Source organism: Gopherus evgoodei, chromosome 7 (assembly GCF_007399415.2).
Source record: "Gopherus evgoodei ecotype Sinaloan lineage chromosome 7, rGopEvg1_v1.p, whole genome shotgun sequence".
Classification (NCBI taxonomy): domain Eukaryota; kingdom Metazoa; phylum Chordata; order Testudines; family Testudinidae; genus Gopherus; species Gopherus evgoodei.
Window position 1 is genome coordinate 395,169 of NC_044328.1, and position 17,632 is coordinate 412,800.

Sequence of the window (17,632 nt, forward strand, 5' to 3'; positions counted from 1 at the left end):
TTATTTGGGCATAAGATTTTGTGGGCTAAAACCCACTTCATCAGATGCATATTGTATATCTTGTGTCAGGGGCTCCTTTCCAGCCATCAGAAAGAGTAGGAATTTGGTCAGGGCTGGAGGCTGCAGCTAGCTACTGGCTTGTGTCCTGTGGAATCTGTTCTCCGGAGGCAGCTGGGAGAGCAGGCTCTGTTGTTTGCATTCCTGAGCTCACAGTTGCCTGGAGCTCTGTCGTTTGCATGGAACCTTCTTGTGCCTGCAGCTTCTCCAGGGCGGGGAAGGCAGGGAGATTACAATGGAGGAGAGTTCAAAGGGCAGCAGCACAACTGATGCTAAATGAGGAGGAGCCAAGGAAAGAACTAACCCAGAGCCTTAGGAGAGCAAGGTCTTGGCTACACTGGCGCTTTACAGCGCTGCAACTTTCTTGCTCGGGGGTGTGAAAAAACATCCCCAGAGGGCAGCAAGTTACAGCACTGCAAAGCGCCAGTGTAAACAGTGCCCCAGCGCTGGGAGTGCTGCTCCCAGATCTGTAAGCTAATCCCCATGGGGAGGCGGAGTATCTGGAGCGCTGGGAGCGCTCTCTCAGCACCGGCACCTCAACCACACTCGCACTTCAAAGCGCTGCCGCGGGAGCACTCCCGCAGCAGCGCTTTGGAGTTTCGAGTATAGCCAAGCCCCAAGAGCGCGGCTAAGCTCTGGAGAATGTGACTACTGCGCTTGGGGAAACTATTGGAGCCCTGCATCTCCCTTGGAGGTAGCAGCCCCACTGCGGCTATGCGGGGAAAGTGCTGACCTGTGGGAGTGAGGGCAGAGGCTGTAGTGCAGAGAGGGCCTGTGTGTGTTTACTCCCAACAGGGTTAGAAAGAGAGTAGGCAGGTGAAACTTGGCAGGCACCCCTCTAGGGGTATGGCTACACTTGGAGATGTGCAGCGCTGGGAGTTACAGCTATGTTCGTACAGCTGTGTAGGGAAAGCGCTGCAGTGTGGCCACACTGACAGCTACCAGCGCTGCAGTGTGGCCACATTTGCAGCATTTTTAGCGGTGTTGGGAGTGGTGCATTGTGGGTAGCTATCCCAGCTTTCAAGTGGCTGCAACGTGCTTTTCAAAAGAGGGGGGTGGGGTGGAGTGTGACAGGGAGCGTGGGGGAGACAGAGAGAGTGGATTTTTGGAGCTGACACTGTTCTCAGCTCCCTGCCTTGCAAACAGTGCCTACCTTCAATCATTTTAAAAGTTTTGACCTTTCCCCCACCTGTCTCTTATTCACTAAATGCAAATTATGCACTCCTAAATAGCCTTTAGACCACATAAGCAGCTGCTCAACACGGACTACCCCTCCTCTCTCTCCTCAAGCAAACAGTTGTGAACATTCCAAAGCAATTCCCCTGCCTCCGCTCGCTCGCTTGCTGGAGCAAAGAGCAGCTGTGTTTGTTTTTTAGCTAAGTAGCTACGGGGAGATCGGAGTTCAGCCATGCTTCCGGTTTGTTGTGGACAGGAATTCTGGGATACCTCCTAATACCCTGGAGGCCAATAACAGCGCTTTTGGTGGCCACACTTGATGAGCAGCGCTGCATCACCAGCGCTGGAATCGCTACACCCCAAGCAGACCAGGTGTACAGCCAGCGCTGCAACCAGGGAGTTGCAGCGCTGGCTGTGCTTTGCAAGTGTGGACACAGAGTGAGTTGCAGCGCTGTAACCCCATCACCAGCGCTGCAACTCTCCAGTGTAGCCAAGCTCTAGGAGAAGGAAAACTCTGATTTCAAACAGAGGCGTCAGGCTTGGACAGCCAGCCTGTAAGGCTCAAGTGAGCTGAGTGTTAGACAAGAAAGTGGTAAAAATGCCCAAGCCCAATACCTGCACTGGGGGTGAATTAGGCCTTTGATTTTTTTCCTATAGTAAACAAAGTCCAGGGAAGCAGGAACAACTGAGAGATACCAAGGCATGAGATGTATTTTAAAGTACTGGTAGCAAACTGGGACTGAGTTTGCAAGGTCGTGTGTACATGCTGATGCTTTTCATCCCAGGGGAGGAGGAATGTGGCTGGAGCCTGGCTTAGGTCTTTGTAGCAGTGTTCACCCTGTGGCCCTCTTCTGGCTGAAATTCCATGACCTTGTTGCCCCATCCTGCCTGTCTGGGGACAGTGTTACTTACTGCTGGACTTCTACTACAGGACATGCAGCTTTGCTAGTGCCTCTGCTGCCAACAGGGTTTTTGCCGCACCAAGCGGCGGGGGAAAAAAAAAGCTGCGATCGTGATCAGCAGCAGCTCCGCTGCGCCGCTTTCTTCTTCGGCGGCAATTCGGCTGCAGGTCCTTCTCTCCGAGAGGGACAGAGGGACCCGCCACTGAAGAGCCTGATGTGCCGCCCCTTCCCCTTGGCTGCTCGAAGCACCTGCTTGCTGGGCTGGTGCCTGGAGCCGGCCCTGGCTGCCAATCAGAATCCAGCAGTCCTCCCTCCCACCAAGCTCCTCAGAGCCTACCCGCTTTCCCCAAATCCTCCCAAAGTACCTTGCTTCTCATCAGCAGCTGCCTGGCTTATTTGGAGGTGGAGCCCATCCCCCCTCTGTTCTTTTCTCTTGGTTTACACCATGCACCTCATTGTGTTGTCTGGGCTTCTTACAATGGGCTACAGTTCCCTACAGTCTTCCTCTCTCTCCTTCCTTTTCAGGAGCAGCAGGTGAGGGCCCCACTCTCTTCCTCCTGGAGTGTTTTTTCTGCCCCCTGTTCTCAAAAGGGTAGGTCGTGAATTATTCTAGTAGATGATCCGTAGCTTATGACAGCCTCTCAGTTTTTACACTCCCTGCTGCACGGGCCCCTGACAACAGAACCCTGTAGACTACAGCCTGTCTGTCCTGCCCAGTTGTGGGTCCTCTCCCAGGGCTCTCTCCCTATGTTGGAAGGGGAATCGCTTCTAAGGGAATTTGTCCCTCAATCCCTGTCTCTCTTGAATTGAATCTGCTCCCAATAACAGTCAACACTGGTCCTTTTTTCTGAGGCTGCCATCTTATGTTCCACAATCTTGGCTTTCGTTAAAAAGTCTGTAGCCCTTATGATTGCGAAGCAAACATTCAGAAGATGGCCTGATTATAGCTGATTCAGTTCTGCCTCTCTGAGTTTACAGACAGCTTGAAGCAGTAGCTGTCACCAGTCTGGTTGGGCTCCCTCTGCCTGCCACCCACCAGACTTATAGGAGGGGAATCCAAACCTCTGGATCCTCCAGTGTATTTAAATTTCCCTGGGTCTCAGCAGGCTGCAGCACTGTTTCCTTCCTTGACCTCTCTGGCATATGTCCTAGTCACTGACTCTGTCTGTTACCCTGTCATGGAAATGGAGCCCCTCAGCTCAACTGCCTTACGCTCCCAACATCATTGCTGACCCCCAAGATACCCCAAATAGTTTAACACTCCCTTTTCCAGAATCCCATTGAAGGAGTGAACCTTTTGGGTTACATTTTAACTCCCTCTGCGGCCCATTGTAGTTGAGTAGCATAGCACACAGACACTACTCAGAACTCTTAACAAGTATCAGAGGGGTAGCCGTGTTAGTCTGGATCTGTAAAAGCAGATGCATGTAGTGGAAATTTTGTCGGATGCATGTAGTGGAAATCCCTCCAACAGGACTCCACTGGCCATCACATACAGTCCCCAGCTAAAACCCCTCCAACGCATCATCAGGGATCTACAACCCATCCTGGACAATGATCTCACACTTTCACAGGCCTTGGGTGGCAGACCAGTCCTAGCCCACAGGCAGCCTGCCAACCTGAAACATACTCTCACCAGTAACTGCACACCGCACCATAGTAACTCTAGTTTAGGAACCAATCCATGCAACAAACCTCGATGCCAACTCTACCCACATATCTATACCAGCGACACCATCACAGGACCTAACCAGATCAGCCACACCATCACCGGTTCGTTCACCTGCACGTCCACCAATGTAATATACGCCACCATATGCCAGCAATGCCCCTCTGCTATGTACATCGGCCAAACTGGACAGTCTCTACGGAAAAGGATAAATGGACACAGATCAGATATTAGGAATGGCAATATACAAAAACCTGTAGGAGAACACTTCAACCTCCCTGGCCACACTATAGCAGACCTTAGGGTGGCCATCGTGCAGCAAAAAAACTTCAGGGCCAGACTTCAAAGAGAAACTGCTGAGCTTCAATCCATCTGCAAATTTGACACCATCAGCTCAGGATTAAACAAAGACTGTGAATGGCTTGCCAACGACAAAACCAGTTTCTCCTCCCTTGGTTTTCACACCTCAGCTGCTAGAAGAGGGCCTCATCCTCCCTGATTGAACTAACCTCGTTATCTCTAGCTTGCTTCTTGCTTGCATATATATACCTGCCCCTGGAAATTTCCACTACATGCATCCGACGAAGTGGGTATTCACCCATGAAAGCTCATGCTCCAAAATGTCTGTTAGTCTATAAGGTGCCACAAGATTCTTTGCAACTCTTAAGAAGTTATTGCTCTTTAATAATGTGATAAATGCACAGGGCCATACAAAATAATAAATGCCATACATATTTCCCTGCCTCAGTTTCCTCACCATTCAAGAGCATTCTTTGGGCTTGGGTCATCCAGGTTCTTCTGCTACAGTGCATAGCTTGGGTTCTGTTTGGTAACTTTCTACTCCCCTACTTTCCTTCCCTTTGAGAGGTCAGGTAAAACAGGATTCCCCCTAGAATGCAGTTACTCTACTATAACTATTGATTAGATGCTAAAAGTAAGGTACTGGGGAAGATTGACACCATCTTGCTAGGCCATGGTGGAGAGACATACAGGGGCATTCATGATATGGTAATTTTCATAGCAACAGCTTCACAATATCATCCCAAATTGATTATTTGTTGTTGTTGCAGAAAAAGCAAACATCATCCTGGGATGTATTAGCAGGAGTATTGTAAGCAAGACACAAGAAGTAATTCTTCTGCTCTACACGTGGTGCTGATTAGGCTCCAACTGGAGTATTGTGTCCAGTTCTGGGTGCTACATTTCAGGAAAGATGTGGACAAATTGGAGAAAGTCCAGAGGAGAGCAACAAAAATGATTAACGGTCTAGAAAACATGAGCTGTGAGGGAAGATTGAAAAAATTGGGTTTGTTTAGTCTGGAGAAGAGAAGAGAAGAGTGAGAGGAGACATGATAATTTTCAAATACATAAAATGTTGTTACAAGGAGGAGGGAGGTAAATTGTTCTTGTTAACCTCTGAGGGTAGAAGTAGTAATGGGCTTAAATTGAAGCAAGTATGGTTTAGGTTGGAGATTAGGAAGACTTTCTAACTGTCGGGGTGGTTAAGCACTGGAATAAAGTGCCTAGGGAAGTTGTGGAATCTCCATCATTGGAGATTTTTAAGAGCAGGTTAGACAAACACCTGTCAGGAATGGTCTAGATAATACTGAGGCCTGCCATGATTGCAGGGGACTGGACTAGATGACCTCTTGAGGTTCCTTCCAGTCCTACACTTCTGTGATTGAAAATTCATAAGATGTACCGACAGATACTCCAGATCATTAGAGAGAATAACTCAGATGCTTAATGACAATAATTTAAATGTCAACATTGTAAACTATTTCACTGCTGATCAAAGCACTAAAAGGAGGGAGGTTATGTTAATCTGCTGTGAGTGATGGCTCAGTGTAGTGTCATGTGAAGGTGGTGTGGGAGAGAGACTGGTCTGACCCATACAGCCAGGAGGCAGCTGAGCTCCACAAAGGGGGAATCCAGTCTGCCAAAGAAGAGCCCATCCTGCAGAGCTCAGGGAGTGGAGCCAAGCCCCAGGAGCTGAGGAGAGTGTCTAAACTTATCAAAGAGATGGTTCAGAAGGGATTTGATCACTGCTCTAGGCCCTGACCCTTGGAAGAGAGATCTCAAGGTTGGGCGGCTTTTCAGCCTTCCTGACAAAGGCATAAGAAGATGCAATATTTGGAAGTTGAAGTTAAACAAATTCAACCTTGACATAAGATGTGATTTTCTAGCTGTGAGGGTGAATGACCATTGGAACAGCTTACCAGGGAGAAGGTGCACTCACAACCAGTGGGGTCTTTAAAGCATAATTAGATATCTTTGTAAAAGATATGCTTTAATTGAGTTTCTATGGCCTGTGTATTGTGGTGGGGTAGGGGGTCTGGTTGGCCTTGAAGTCTGTGAATCCCCCTGACCATTCCTTGAGGGTCTACCAAGAGAACAGGAGCTCTGCATTCTCCTCAACGTGCTCATAACACTTGCAGCTCTGCTCTGTGATAATGACTTTTGTAGAAATATAGGGCTAGAAGGGACCTCAAGAAGTCATCAAGTCCAGCCGCCTGAGCTGAAGAAGGCCCAAGTAAACCTACACCTCCCTGGAAGGTGTTTGTCCAACCTGTTCTTAGAAATCTCCAGTGATGGGGATTCCACAACCCCCCTTAGGAGCCTGTTCCAGAGCTTAACTACCCTGGTAGTTAGAAAGTTTTTCCCAATATCTAACTTAAATCTCCCTTACTGCGGATTAAGCCCATTACTACTTGTCCTACCTTCAGTGGACCCGGAGAATAATTTATCACAGTCCTCTTTATAACTGCCCTTAACATATTTGAAGAATGTTATCACACTCCCCCTCAGTCTTCTTTCATCAAAACTAAACATGCCCAGTTTTTTCACCTTTTCCTCATAGGTCAGGTTTTCTAAATCTTTTATCATTTTTGTTGGTCCCCTCTAGACTTTCTCCAGTTTGTCCACATCAATTTGTGATCCACTCTAATCCCCAAATCCTTTTCAGCAGTCCTGCCACCTACCCAGTTATTCCCCATTTTATGGTTATGCATTTGATTTTTCCTTCTTCAGTGAAGTGCTTAACACTTGTCCTTATTGAATTTTATCTTGTTGATTTCAGACCAATTCTCCAATTTGTCAAACCCTCCAATTTTAATCCGGTCCTCCAGAATGCTTGCAACCCTGCCCAGTTTGGTGTCAGCTTCAGATTTTATAAGCAAACTCTCCACTCCGTTATCTATGTCGTTAATGAAAATATTGAATAGTACCTGACTGAGACTGACCCCTGTGGCACCTCACTAGATACACCCTCCCATTTTAACAGTGAACCATTGAAAACTACTCTTTGGGTATGGTCTTTTAACCAATTGTTCACCCACTTTATAGTAATTTAATGTAGACCACATTTCCCTGGTTTGCTTATGAGCATGTCACGTGGGACTGACAAAAGCCGTACTGAAATCAAGAAATATCACATCTACTGCTTCCCCCTAGCCACTAGCCCAGTAATTGTCAAAGAAGGAAATTAGGTTGGTTTGACATGATTTGTTCTTGACAAATCCATGCTGGCTATTCCTTATCACGTTATTATCTTGTAGGGCTTACAAAGTAATTGTTTAATAACAATCATTATAAGCTATAATAATTATAATAATCATTATAAGCTATAATAATTGTCATAATGATAATTATTATAAACTATAATAAAATCACATGCTTCATGTCATAAACTGGTTAACTGCAGGGATCAGGAATAAGTTTTTTTTTTCCCCTGATACTCTCAGTTCTCCTCACCTCTGAAGCTCCAGAGGTTGGTCACAGCCAGAGGCAGGACCCAAATGGAGTGGATCAGTGGTGTGACTTGGTACAGAGAATCCTTTGTTTTAGGAGGTTGGCTGGTGTGTCTTGCTCACCTGCTCTGTGTCAATCTGTTCACCGGATTTGGGGCTGGGATTTGGGTTCTTGGGGGTTTTCCTCCGTTGCATGTGCATTGATTGCCTGCTAGGATCATCTGGGCATACTTCATCTAATCAGTTCCCTGCAAGTGTTTTGGGCATTGGTATTACCTTGGTCTCTCCTGGTCTCTGACTGTAGCCACATAACAGTTAAGTCTCTTGAGGACTGAAATGCTTTAATTAAAGTATTTGGGCTTAATATGAGGGTATCTGCATGAAAATGAATTGCCAGGAAATCAGACTAGATGAGCTAATGGTTCCTTCTGTCCTTAGACTCCATAAATCTATGAAACTCCACTGCAGGGCAGCCAAGCCCACAGATTCTAGTAAAGCATCCCTGCCCTTGGAGCACAACTTCACTGTCCACTGAGTGGTGTCTCATTCTAGCATCTTGAGTGGATGGAGCCTGGAAGAACCATAGAATTGTAGGACTGGAAGGGATTTCAAGAGGTTGTCTAGTCTAGTCCAGTCCCTGCACTCAAGGCAGACAACCCTGCTGTTTTATTCCAGTTTGACCCCTGCCTCCTTCCATCAGGACACTGGCTTTCTTTAATGAGGAATTGAGACATCCAATGTACACTATATCTCTAACCTGGCTGGCTCTGGCTCTCCCCCTCATCCACGCACAGCCACATGAGGAGTGCTCTTTGGTTGGCAGACCTTAGAGTTGCTGGCACCATTACATAAAATAGATTAGCCCATTGGCCACATGGCAAGTTATCACACTTTCTGTAGTAAATTGTGCACCACGCCCTGAGCAAACAGCTTGATGCCTTCTCCCCATACCTGGCTGCTGACTCAAGGGCTGCACCTCTCCAAGAACTGAGCTCACCCTTCTGGTTTATGTCCCATCCCTTAGTCACTAGACTCTGGTTTGTGTGGTTGAATTTACTGCCTCAGACCAAAGCTCCCTTTAGCAGAGCCCTTCTCTGCCATGTGCCTCACCAGCTAGTCCTTGGGACATCCATTTTTTTAAATTCCAGAGCTGGAAGGCAACTCTTGGGTCCAGTCTAGTCTCTCTCAAGAGCCGCTGGAGTACAGTTCTGTACTGTGCTGTTTACTAATGTTTCATTCCTAGCAGTGGGGTTTCCACCCCATCCTGTGGAAGCCTGTGCCCCAACCAGCTCCAGCTCCATCCCCTGGCAGAGAGTTTAGCCTGACACTTGGCCTAAGTTTTCTCTTTTCTTTCACCACCTCCTTCTTAGTCTGTACCCCCGGTATCTATCACCTGAAATAACTCCTCCCTTCTTGGTGTTTATACAACAGACTGTTATTTCCCTCAATGCTCATCACTTGCCTGGGCCATATTGCAATATGGGGCTGGATTCACCCCACAAATGATGGGTGTAACTCCCATTGCCTGCAAAGGGAGTGGGGGTATTTGTATCTGCTGAGCCAGGGCTGAATGTGGCTTACAGTACTGAGCTGTTCTCATGTTTCTCTCTGCCCCCGGTCATCGTTGCTGCTCTTCTTGGGCCTCCCTCCAGTTTGTTTGTCTCTCTGTCCATCTACCTCTCTAACCTATCTCAGCATCGTGATGATATCCAACTGCCTCTCTTTGTCTGGGGAGCTGAGTTTGTCAGTATCTTTCTGGTAACGAGGTGCCCAGAAATAAAGCAGGTTATTTATATGGAGATATACCTATCTCAGAGAGCTGGAAGGGACCCTGAAAGGTCATTGAGTCAGGGCCGCCCAGAGGATTCAGGGGGCCTGGGTCAAAGCGGGGGAGCTGTGGTGCTTGCACTCACCCAGCGGCCGTCTGGGTCTTTGGCAACACTGAAGGGCCCCCCCACTGCTGAAATGTTGCCGAAGACCTGCACCGCTGCCAGGCCAGGGCTCGCAGGGCCCGGGACAAATTGCCCCACTTGCCTTCCCCCCCGGGTGGCCCTGCATTGAGTTCAGCCCCCTGCCTTCACTAGCAGGACCAAGTACTGATTTTGCCCCAAATCCCTAAGTGGCCCCCTCAAGGATTGAACTCACAATCCTGGATTTAGCAGGCCAATGCTCAAACCACTGAGCTATCCCTGTGCAGTTATGCTGAAGCAAGAGGACCTGTCCCCACTCTATTGCCTAATAAGATGCCCTTATGCTGAGGGGAGCCTAGTTTAAAAGATTCATAGATTTATGGCCATAAGGGACAATTAGAACATCTAGTCTAACCTCCTATATAACAAATACCAAAAAATTTCACTCAGTGAGCCAGTGTTGAGCCCAATAATTTGTGTTTTACTACAAGATCTTCCAGAAAGGCATCCGGTCTGGATCTGAAACATCAAGAGATGGAGAATCCGCCACTTCCCTTGGTGGTTGGTTCCAATGGTTAATCACCCTAAATTGCTTAAAATGTGTGCCTGATTTCAGACTCATTCCTGGGGCCCTAAGGCCGCTGGCTGAAACTCAGTCTGGGAAAATGGAGAGAGTGCTTCTAGGAGACAGAAAACTTGTGGAGTATCCTGCTTATTTGCTTCCAGCTCTCTTCAATGAAGTCTGCCGCAATCAGGTTCACTACCTGAGGTCTCATCTGGGAGCTAGGCCCAGCCAGATACCAGTTTTGGTCAGAAGTGGCTTCTTGACTCTTAGCCTGCATGAGTAATGAACTTTATTTGGGGCACCCTGAAACCACTCATGAGGTGCAGCTATTGCAGAATGTGGCCACATGACTGCTTAAGGGCTTTTGCCCATCAGAGTTAGTGACACTGGCTCTTCCTCAATTGCACTGACTATGCTCCACAGCACCGAACAGCATAGGGCTAGCCTATCGCTCTGTCCTTCTGCAACCTCTGAACTCAGCAGAGCTGGGTCTGCTCACCCTCTCTAGGTGAAGGGGCTGAGAGGCGGGAATCCTCCTTCGCTGGTCGAGGACGCTCTCCTCCTTCCTATAGCTGGGCATTGTGTAAGGGAGAATCCAGACTCTTCTCTTCCCATTTCCTGTTTGTTGAGGGGCAGCTTTTGGTTCTGTAAAGTTTTTCGGCTCCTGCTTTTTCTTCAGTTCAGGAGGTGCCCTTCTATGCTGAGGTGTTTAGTTACCATTTGGTGAGCTGTCCTTTGGCTGAGCTGTCGCAGGCCAATTCTATGCTACAGCTTATGCTGGCAGAACTTATATTGCTCAGGGGTGTGGGTACCCTCTGCCCACCCAAGCAACGTAAGGGCTGGTCTATGCTAATGCTGTAAGTCAGTCTAAGTTAAGCTAGTTCAGTTATGTAACTGAAGTTGACGTAACCTAGGTCTACTTACAGCGGTGTCTACACTATGCTATGTCAGTGGGAGACGCTCTCTGTTGACATAGCTATACAGACATCTATGGAAGATGCTCTCCCATCAACATAGCGTGTCTTCACCAGACCCACTAAATCAACACTGCTGCATCTGGTAGTGTGGACATGGCCTAAGTTACATTGACCTAAACGCTGGCATGGACAGCGCTGTGTTGGCAGAGTTCTCACCAATATAGCTACTGCTGCTCACGGGGGCTGGAGTAGTTAAGCCGGCGGGAGAGCTGTCACCCGTCGGCTTAGAGTGACTACACTCGAGAGCCTACAGTGTCACAGCTGCATCAGTGCAACCGTGCTGCGGTAAGTCCTCAAGTGTAGTAACATGGCTTAAAGCAGAAATACAGGCAAATTCTGTGTGTCATCCCAATAGCATTTCTTCCCTTATCTGGGGCATCAGTTCCATGGGAGAACACAGCTCATCAGAGGGCTGGGCAGGGACCTGGAGAATTCTTTTAGGCTATGACAGCAATTACCCTGAATGACTGTCACATTGTTGCTTTATTTGTGTGTGACTCCTCTGCACATTCCTGAGCAACACACCTGTTCCTCCTGGATCCCAGAACAACACCTGTTGTTGGATCCTGGGAAGAGAGGCGGGTTGCGGGACACAACTGTGGAGCAGCTTCAATGGGATCTATATATATGTATGTTAGTGAAAAGGGGGGAGCACGGAGCAGCAGTTACTGAGTCGTTGTGGAGCTTCTGTTCAGCCCCAAGGGAGCTTTGCAGTAGGGGAATATGTTCCCTAAACAGCCTAATGCCAGCTCTCTTTAGTACCTGGTTGCACAGTTTAGTTAAGAGTTGTAAATTCGGCCCCAGGAAAGCTGAACTCCTGGTTTGAAATCTCATGCTGGCTTCTGAACCAGCCCAATCCAGAGTCAGATTCTGTGTTCAGGGATTCCAGAGGCAGTGGAGAAACTGCAGCCAGGACAGATACCAGACAAGGACTCAGGTTCTAAGGGCTTTGAGCAGGGAGCTGCATTCTGGGTGCCTCAGGACTAGGATTTCCTCTCTGTGCAGAGTCTTGGTGCTGAAGAGAGTCTCTGGGCATTGTGCTCTCAGTGTTGCTGAGGCTCTGAGGCATGGACGTAAGCTGGGAACATCTCAGCGGCACCCCCAGGAATGCAAGTCCTGGAGGCATCTATTCCTGAGCGACAGGGCGTGGCCAGACATTGGCCTCAAGTGGAGATGGTGTGAGCTCCAGCTCTGCAAGGTGCTGGCAAGATGCTGTGTGGGATGAACCTGGGCTGCTTAATGACTCATTGGGAAAGGAGGCATAACCCCCCCCCCCCAAGCTGGCTGCTCCAGCTTTCCCCCCCAAAATTAGCCACTGTGGTTAGCACTGATTTACCCCCACTGATGTGACCACAATGCACACAGGGCTGCAGGCAGTTGCCAGCATTTTTGCCACCATATAATCAAACCCTGCCAGAAGACAGCTTGAGTCAAGGGGGAGCTGGTCCTGCCTTGGCAGTGGTGGGAAAGTTGGGGAAGGAAGATGAGCAGAGATAAAGCCTTTGATAGCATCCAGAATGAACGTATTGCAGGGTGCAGGCCTGCTTACAAGGGGTTGTCAAGGTGTCTAGTCACCTGTGCAGAGATCCAGCACAATGGCATGAGTGCATTGGAAGAGTTTTGTCATCAGAGTTTTCTATTGGAAAATTTTTCATGAAATCATATTGATTTCTCTGAAACTTCTTGCTAAATGAAAATTCTGAGTTATGACTAGTTCTAGCACAGAATCACCTTGTGTTGCAGTCTGGGGCTTGGCATGGGCGGTGCATGGCTCCAGCATTTGGGGAGGCTGGAACGAGCACCAGAAGCTCCTCTGGCTCCTGGACCTTGGCTCCGCTCTGAGGCCCACTCCTGCTTGGCATCTTCCCCCTGAGGCTCTGCCCATGCTCCGCCCCAAACCCTGCTCCCACTCGATCCCCTCCCAACTTGGCCTCCCTGCCAGCCGCTTGCCATTGCTCCTCTTCTCCATGGTGGGGTGAAGGAGAGGAGCAACTCGGCAGGTGGTAGAGGTCTTCAGGGGAAGGGGTGGAACAGAGATGGGAAAGGGTAAAGCGAGGGCGGGGCCACGGGGAAGAGTGCGAGTGGGACCTTGGGGCAGAGCACAGGTGAGGCAACAGTCCAGGCGACTGTGCTCTCAAAGGCAGCGGGTCGGCAGCTGTTTGAGGAGGCTTAGCGTTCCCTGGCCTTTAATACCTGCCACCCATGGGGCCTGGCTTGTTAGAAGGGCTGTAAGCAGCTACTGGTGAGGATCATTTCGCTGGTTTTGTTACATATTCAAGCACCTTCTTCCATTCCAAGTGCAAATCCTGCTCCATTCCTGCACTGGTTATTATTTATAACTTATTTGTATTACCATAGTGCCTGGGAGCCCCAGGCATGACCCATTGTGCTAGGAGCTGTACAAACACAGAACAAAGCTGTCCCTGTCCCAAAGAGCTTACAGTCTAAGGGCTTGTCTACACTGGCACTTTACATCACTGCAACTTTCTCACGGGGGTGTGAAAAAACACCCCCCTTGAGTGCAGCAAGTTTCAGTGCCGTAAAGCGCCATTGTAGACAGTGCAGCAGTGCTAGGAGCCGCGCTCCCAGTGTTGGGAGCTATGCCCCTCGTGGAGGTGGGTTTTTTTATCGCTTTGGGAGAGCTCTTTCCCAGCGCTCTGCCGCGACTACACAAGCCATGTTAAAGTGCTGCCTTGCCAGTGTAGACTAGCCCTAAGCCTAAGAAAGCTGGATCCAGTCAGAAGAGGGAGTACAAGAAATGATTGGGGAAGAGAGGTTTCAGGAGGGGTGGCTCCAGGCCCCAGCACACCAAGCGCATGCTTGGGGCGGCAAGCCACTGGGGGCACTCTGCCAGTTGCCGGGAGGACGGCAGGCAGGCTGCCTTCAGCGCCTTGCCTGCCGAGGGTCCGCTGGTCTGGTGGCTTCGGCGGACCTCCTGCTGGCGTGCCTGTGGAGGGTCCGCTGGTCCCGTGGTTTCGGCGGACCTCCCGCAGGCGTGCCTGTGGAGGGTCCGCTGGTCCGGTCGCTTCGGCGGACCTCCTGCTGGCATGCCTGTGGAGGGTCCGCTGGTCCCGTGGCTTCGGCGGACCTCCTGCTGGCGCGCCTGTGGGAGGTCCGCGGAAGCCGCGGGACCAGTGGACCCTCTGCAGGCACGCCACCGAAGGCAGCTTGCCTGCTGTGCTTGGGGTGGCAAAAATGCCTAGAGACACCTCTGGGTTTCAGTAGTGGGCAGAAGCTGAGAGGTTCTGGCATGGAATTGGAGGAGAGGAACTCCAGACTTGGTGCCTGTATGTCCCTGAATGTTACTGAGAGAAGCCATTGGAACTGGTGGGAGACTTTTTAGCTGAGCAGCAGCAATAAAACCCAACTATGTGGAGTGGGAAACTGCCCGAAACGCCATTGCATGCAGAGCTTGGAAGTGGGAGAGAAACGGAGCCTACAGGAGGAAATGCCCCTGAATGAGGGAATCAGTCTGGGGCCCAGGGAAAGGATGGGGATGCAGGCTTTGTGGCTGCCTGTGTGCGCTACCCCTTTAAGTGCAGGAGGAGGGCAAGTGGTGTAGCTGAAAGTTGCTGGGACCCCAGAATCTGCATGGATAAAATGTCTCAGTATTTGCCTGAGAATGAGGGGGCTGGACTGCTGGGGAGCATCAGGCAGGATAGAAAATCAGGAAGCAGGCAGCTGCCAAGGAAGGGCACAGACAGGGAGGCAGGAGCCCATCCACATGCTCGCCTGCAGACACTGTGCCACCTGTATGTGTGTATGTTCTGCTTGATCTACCTGGATGTGTCTGTCTAGCCACCTATCGTGCCTGCTGTGTCTGTCCATTCAATTCAGTGTGCTTGATTGGGGTGACACGCAATACATGCGCTGCCGGCATGTGTCAGAGACAGACCTTGTGGCTCTGTTAGCGGGTCTGGTCTGCCAGGACAAGGCTTCACACTGTCTGATTTTGAGCCCTGGCCATTCCTGCTCTGTAGTGCAATGCCATCTGTCCATCTCGCCCAGGTGTGAGTCTGTCTATCCCACTTTGCCTGTGTGTCCATCTGCACTGTTCTGCCTAGGGGCGTGTCTGTCCTGCTGTGCATGTGTATATGTCCTCCTGTCCTGCTCTGCCACTGTTTGTCTGTCCTCCTCTGTGAGAGTGTGTATATGTCTCCCCTGCTCTGTCCATTTGTGTGTCTGTGCTGCTGTGTGTGTGTCTGTCTGTCTGTCTCCCCTGCTCTGCTCATGTTTGTGCATTCCCTCTGATGCTTAGCAGAGGGAGACGCTGGGCAGGGAGCCTGGACCCTGTCTGTGCACTCGGACCCCAAGGATGAGGGCGATGTGAGCAGCTGCATCTGCTCAGGCCCGATTCTTGTCATGGCCAGTCCAGCGAGCACAGACTGATCCTGGCCTGGCCTGTTATCTTTGGTGTGCCAGCAGGGGAACGTTTGGCATGTAGGATCAAGGAGGTTGGTTATGTGGACCATGTCACTTCCTTGGGAACTGATGCCAGAGCCTGCAGACCCCAAACAGGACATCGTAAGCCATTTCTGGGTGTGGTGTGTGGTCCCCACTCTCTGGAAGGGGAAATGATGGAGACAAAATGCCATGCTCTGGGGAAGCTTGCCTGTCCATGGAGGGCTCTGGTACTCACTCCCAGTTGCCTGGGGCAGGAATTCCAGCTCCAGGCTTTGGCACCTGCCGGCTCCATTGTGGCTGCTGGAGTCATTCTCAGCTATTCAAATGGAAATGACCTGAGCTGGAGAATAGAAGCCCCGTTCCCCCAGGGAGGGGCAGTGTAGGGGAGAGGAGAGCCAGGGTTCCTGGCCAGGCCCTACACCCGAGCAGGTAGGTAGCTCAGCAGTGCTTCCTCTCGGATCCTGCTGCTGGGCACTGCCCCATCCTCATCCAAGAGGGAACAAGGAGAAAAGGGGCCCATCCTGGGTGTGGGAGGGGAAGCAGGTGGGCTGCCTAGTTCAGCAGGGATCAGTGGAGGGACAGGCTGTGGGGAGGGACACGACAGTCATCTCCACAGGGATCGTTCCCAGGGTCCCATTCTGCACAAGAAGGGACAACCCAAGTCCCTGCCTATTTTCTTCGTGTGTATAACGGGGGGTTAATTTTCTGCTCCCCTTTGCCTGGAGCTTGTAGTTTTAACAGCCAGCGTTTCTTAGCTCATTAGCATTTACTGTCCATCCATTTTGGATCTGAACCGCACTCATAGGGCCTGACCCTCCAGCAGGGCCTGTAAATGTCTCCAATCTCCCAATGCGGCCAGACTAGGTGATTGGCCACTGGTTTAGTTGTAAGTTCGAAAAGTGCAGCCCAAGCTGTACCCCCCGGGGGTTCAGGAACTAGGACATTGTGGGGCTGGGAGAGATCTGCGCAGCAAAGCATGCTCACCTGTTGTGTTTGCTGCCAGAGTCAGCAGGGAAGTGGTTCACAGCACTATATTCCAAGGTGGCCTTCAGCATTTCCCGTCCGCCTCAGGCTGAAGTGAATAGACTCTCTTTGGAGGTGAGCTGTGGGCTGTGACTGTCTCTGTCCACGCAGCACCAGTTGAATGAGGCCCCAGCGGTCTCCTGGTCTCCTGCAATACAAATTACCGTAATGTGGGAGCGGGAGCAGGAGCAGTCGGTGGGGTCAGACCTGGAGCCCTCAGGAGTCCTGGACTCGTGGCAGGACATGCCAGCGGGCCAGGGTCTGTCCTCGACAGGCTGGAGCTTGAGGGCAGGGCATTCCTGCTGCCCTCGACATTCAGAGTGGTTCAGCTGCCCTGGGGCTTGGGGAGATTTCTGCACTTGGCAGGGTCCAGGCAATGCATGGGCCTTGTTCGTATCACAGACCCATGGAGGATGCAGGCATCAAAGGGAGCTTGGCCATCGGCTGTCAGTCTCTGGAGCTGACCTTGTCTGTTTCTTTCAGAAATGACCCTCCTTTCCTCACAGCCTGTGTCCCTGGAGGCAACATCTGGCACAGTCGCCACCGAGAAGCAAAGGATGCTAGAGAAGAGGTCGAAGGTCATTGAGGAACTCCTTCAGACAGAACGGGATTATATCCGAGACCTCGAGATGTGTGTGGAGCAGATCATGGTGCCTCTGCAGCAGGCGCAGGTAGGGAGCCTATGGCAGGAGGTGGTGGGACAAGAACAGCCAGACAGGATCAGATCAGGGGTCCATTGAGTCCGGTTTCTGTCTCCATGGCTGGCTTGTTCAGTGCAGGGACCACTAGTGGCAACTGTGGAATCTCCTGCTCAGGGTGGGATGTTTCACTCTAACTTGTGTCATTTAGTGTTAGGTTTAATTTTTGTTGTGGCTTATGTGACTTGAACCATCATCATTGTTCATAGAAATGTCCAATCCTCTTCTGAATCTTGCCAAACTCTTTACTCACTCTTGTGGCAGTGAGTTCCACAGATTGATTGTCAGTGGGGTAACAACTTTTCTCCTTTGATCTGTTTTATCTGTGGTGGCATGAGAGACGGTCAGGGTTAGTGGAGCCAGACTACAGCCTGTAGGAGGATTCGGGTGCGAGGGGGAGGTTGCTGTGGGGGGATGGGTGTGAGGTTGCGATTACTGGTGCAGGGATCGGGGTACAAGACAGGTTGCTGTAGGCGGATGAGGGTGTGAGGTGCAGATTGCT

The 17,632-nt window shown here is 50.4% G+C and overlaps 1 protein-coding gene across 7 annotated transcripts in view; it reads left to right on the forward strand.

Annotated features, from left to right (window-relative positions):
* DNMBP (dynamin binding protein) overlaps nt 1-17,632 on the forward strand; it is an 85,333-nt gene that overhangs the window by 54,358 nt on the left and 13,343 nt on the right. For all 7 annotated transcript variants that reach the window (XM_030571090.1, XM_030571089.1, XM_030571093.1 and 4 more), the window contains one exon: nt 16,916-17,103. In XM_030571090.1, the coding sequence (XP_030426950.1) occupies nt 16,916-17,103 (188 nt within the window). The remainder of the gene's footprint in view (nt 1-16,915; nt 17,104-17,632) is intronic.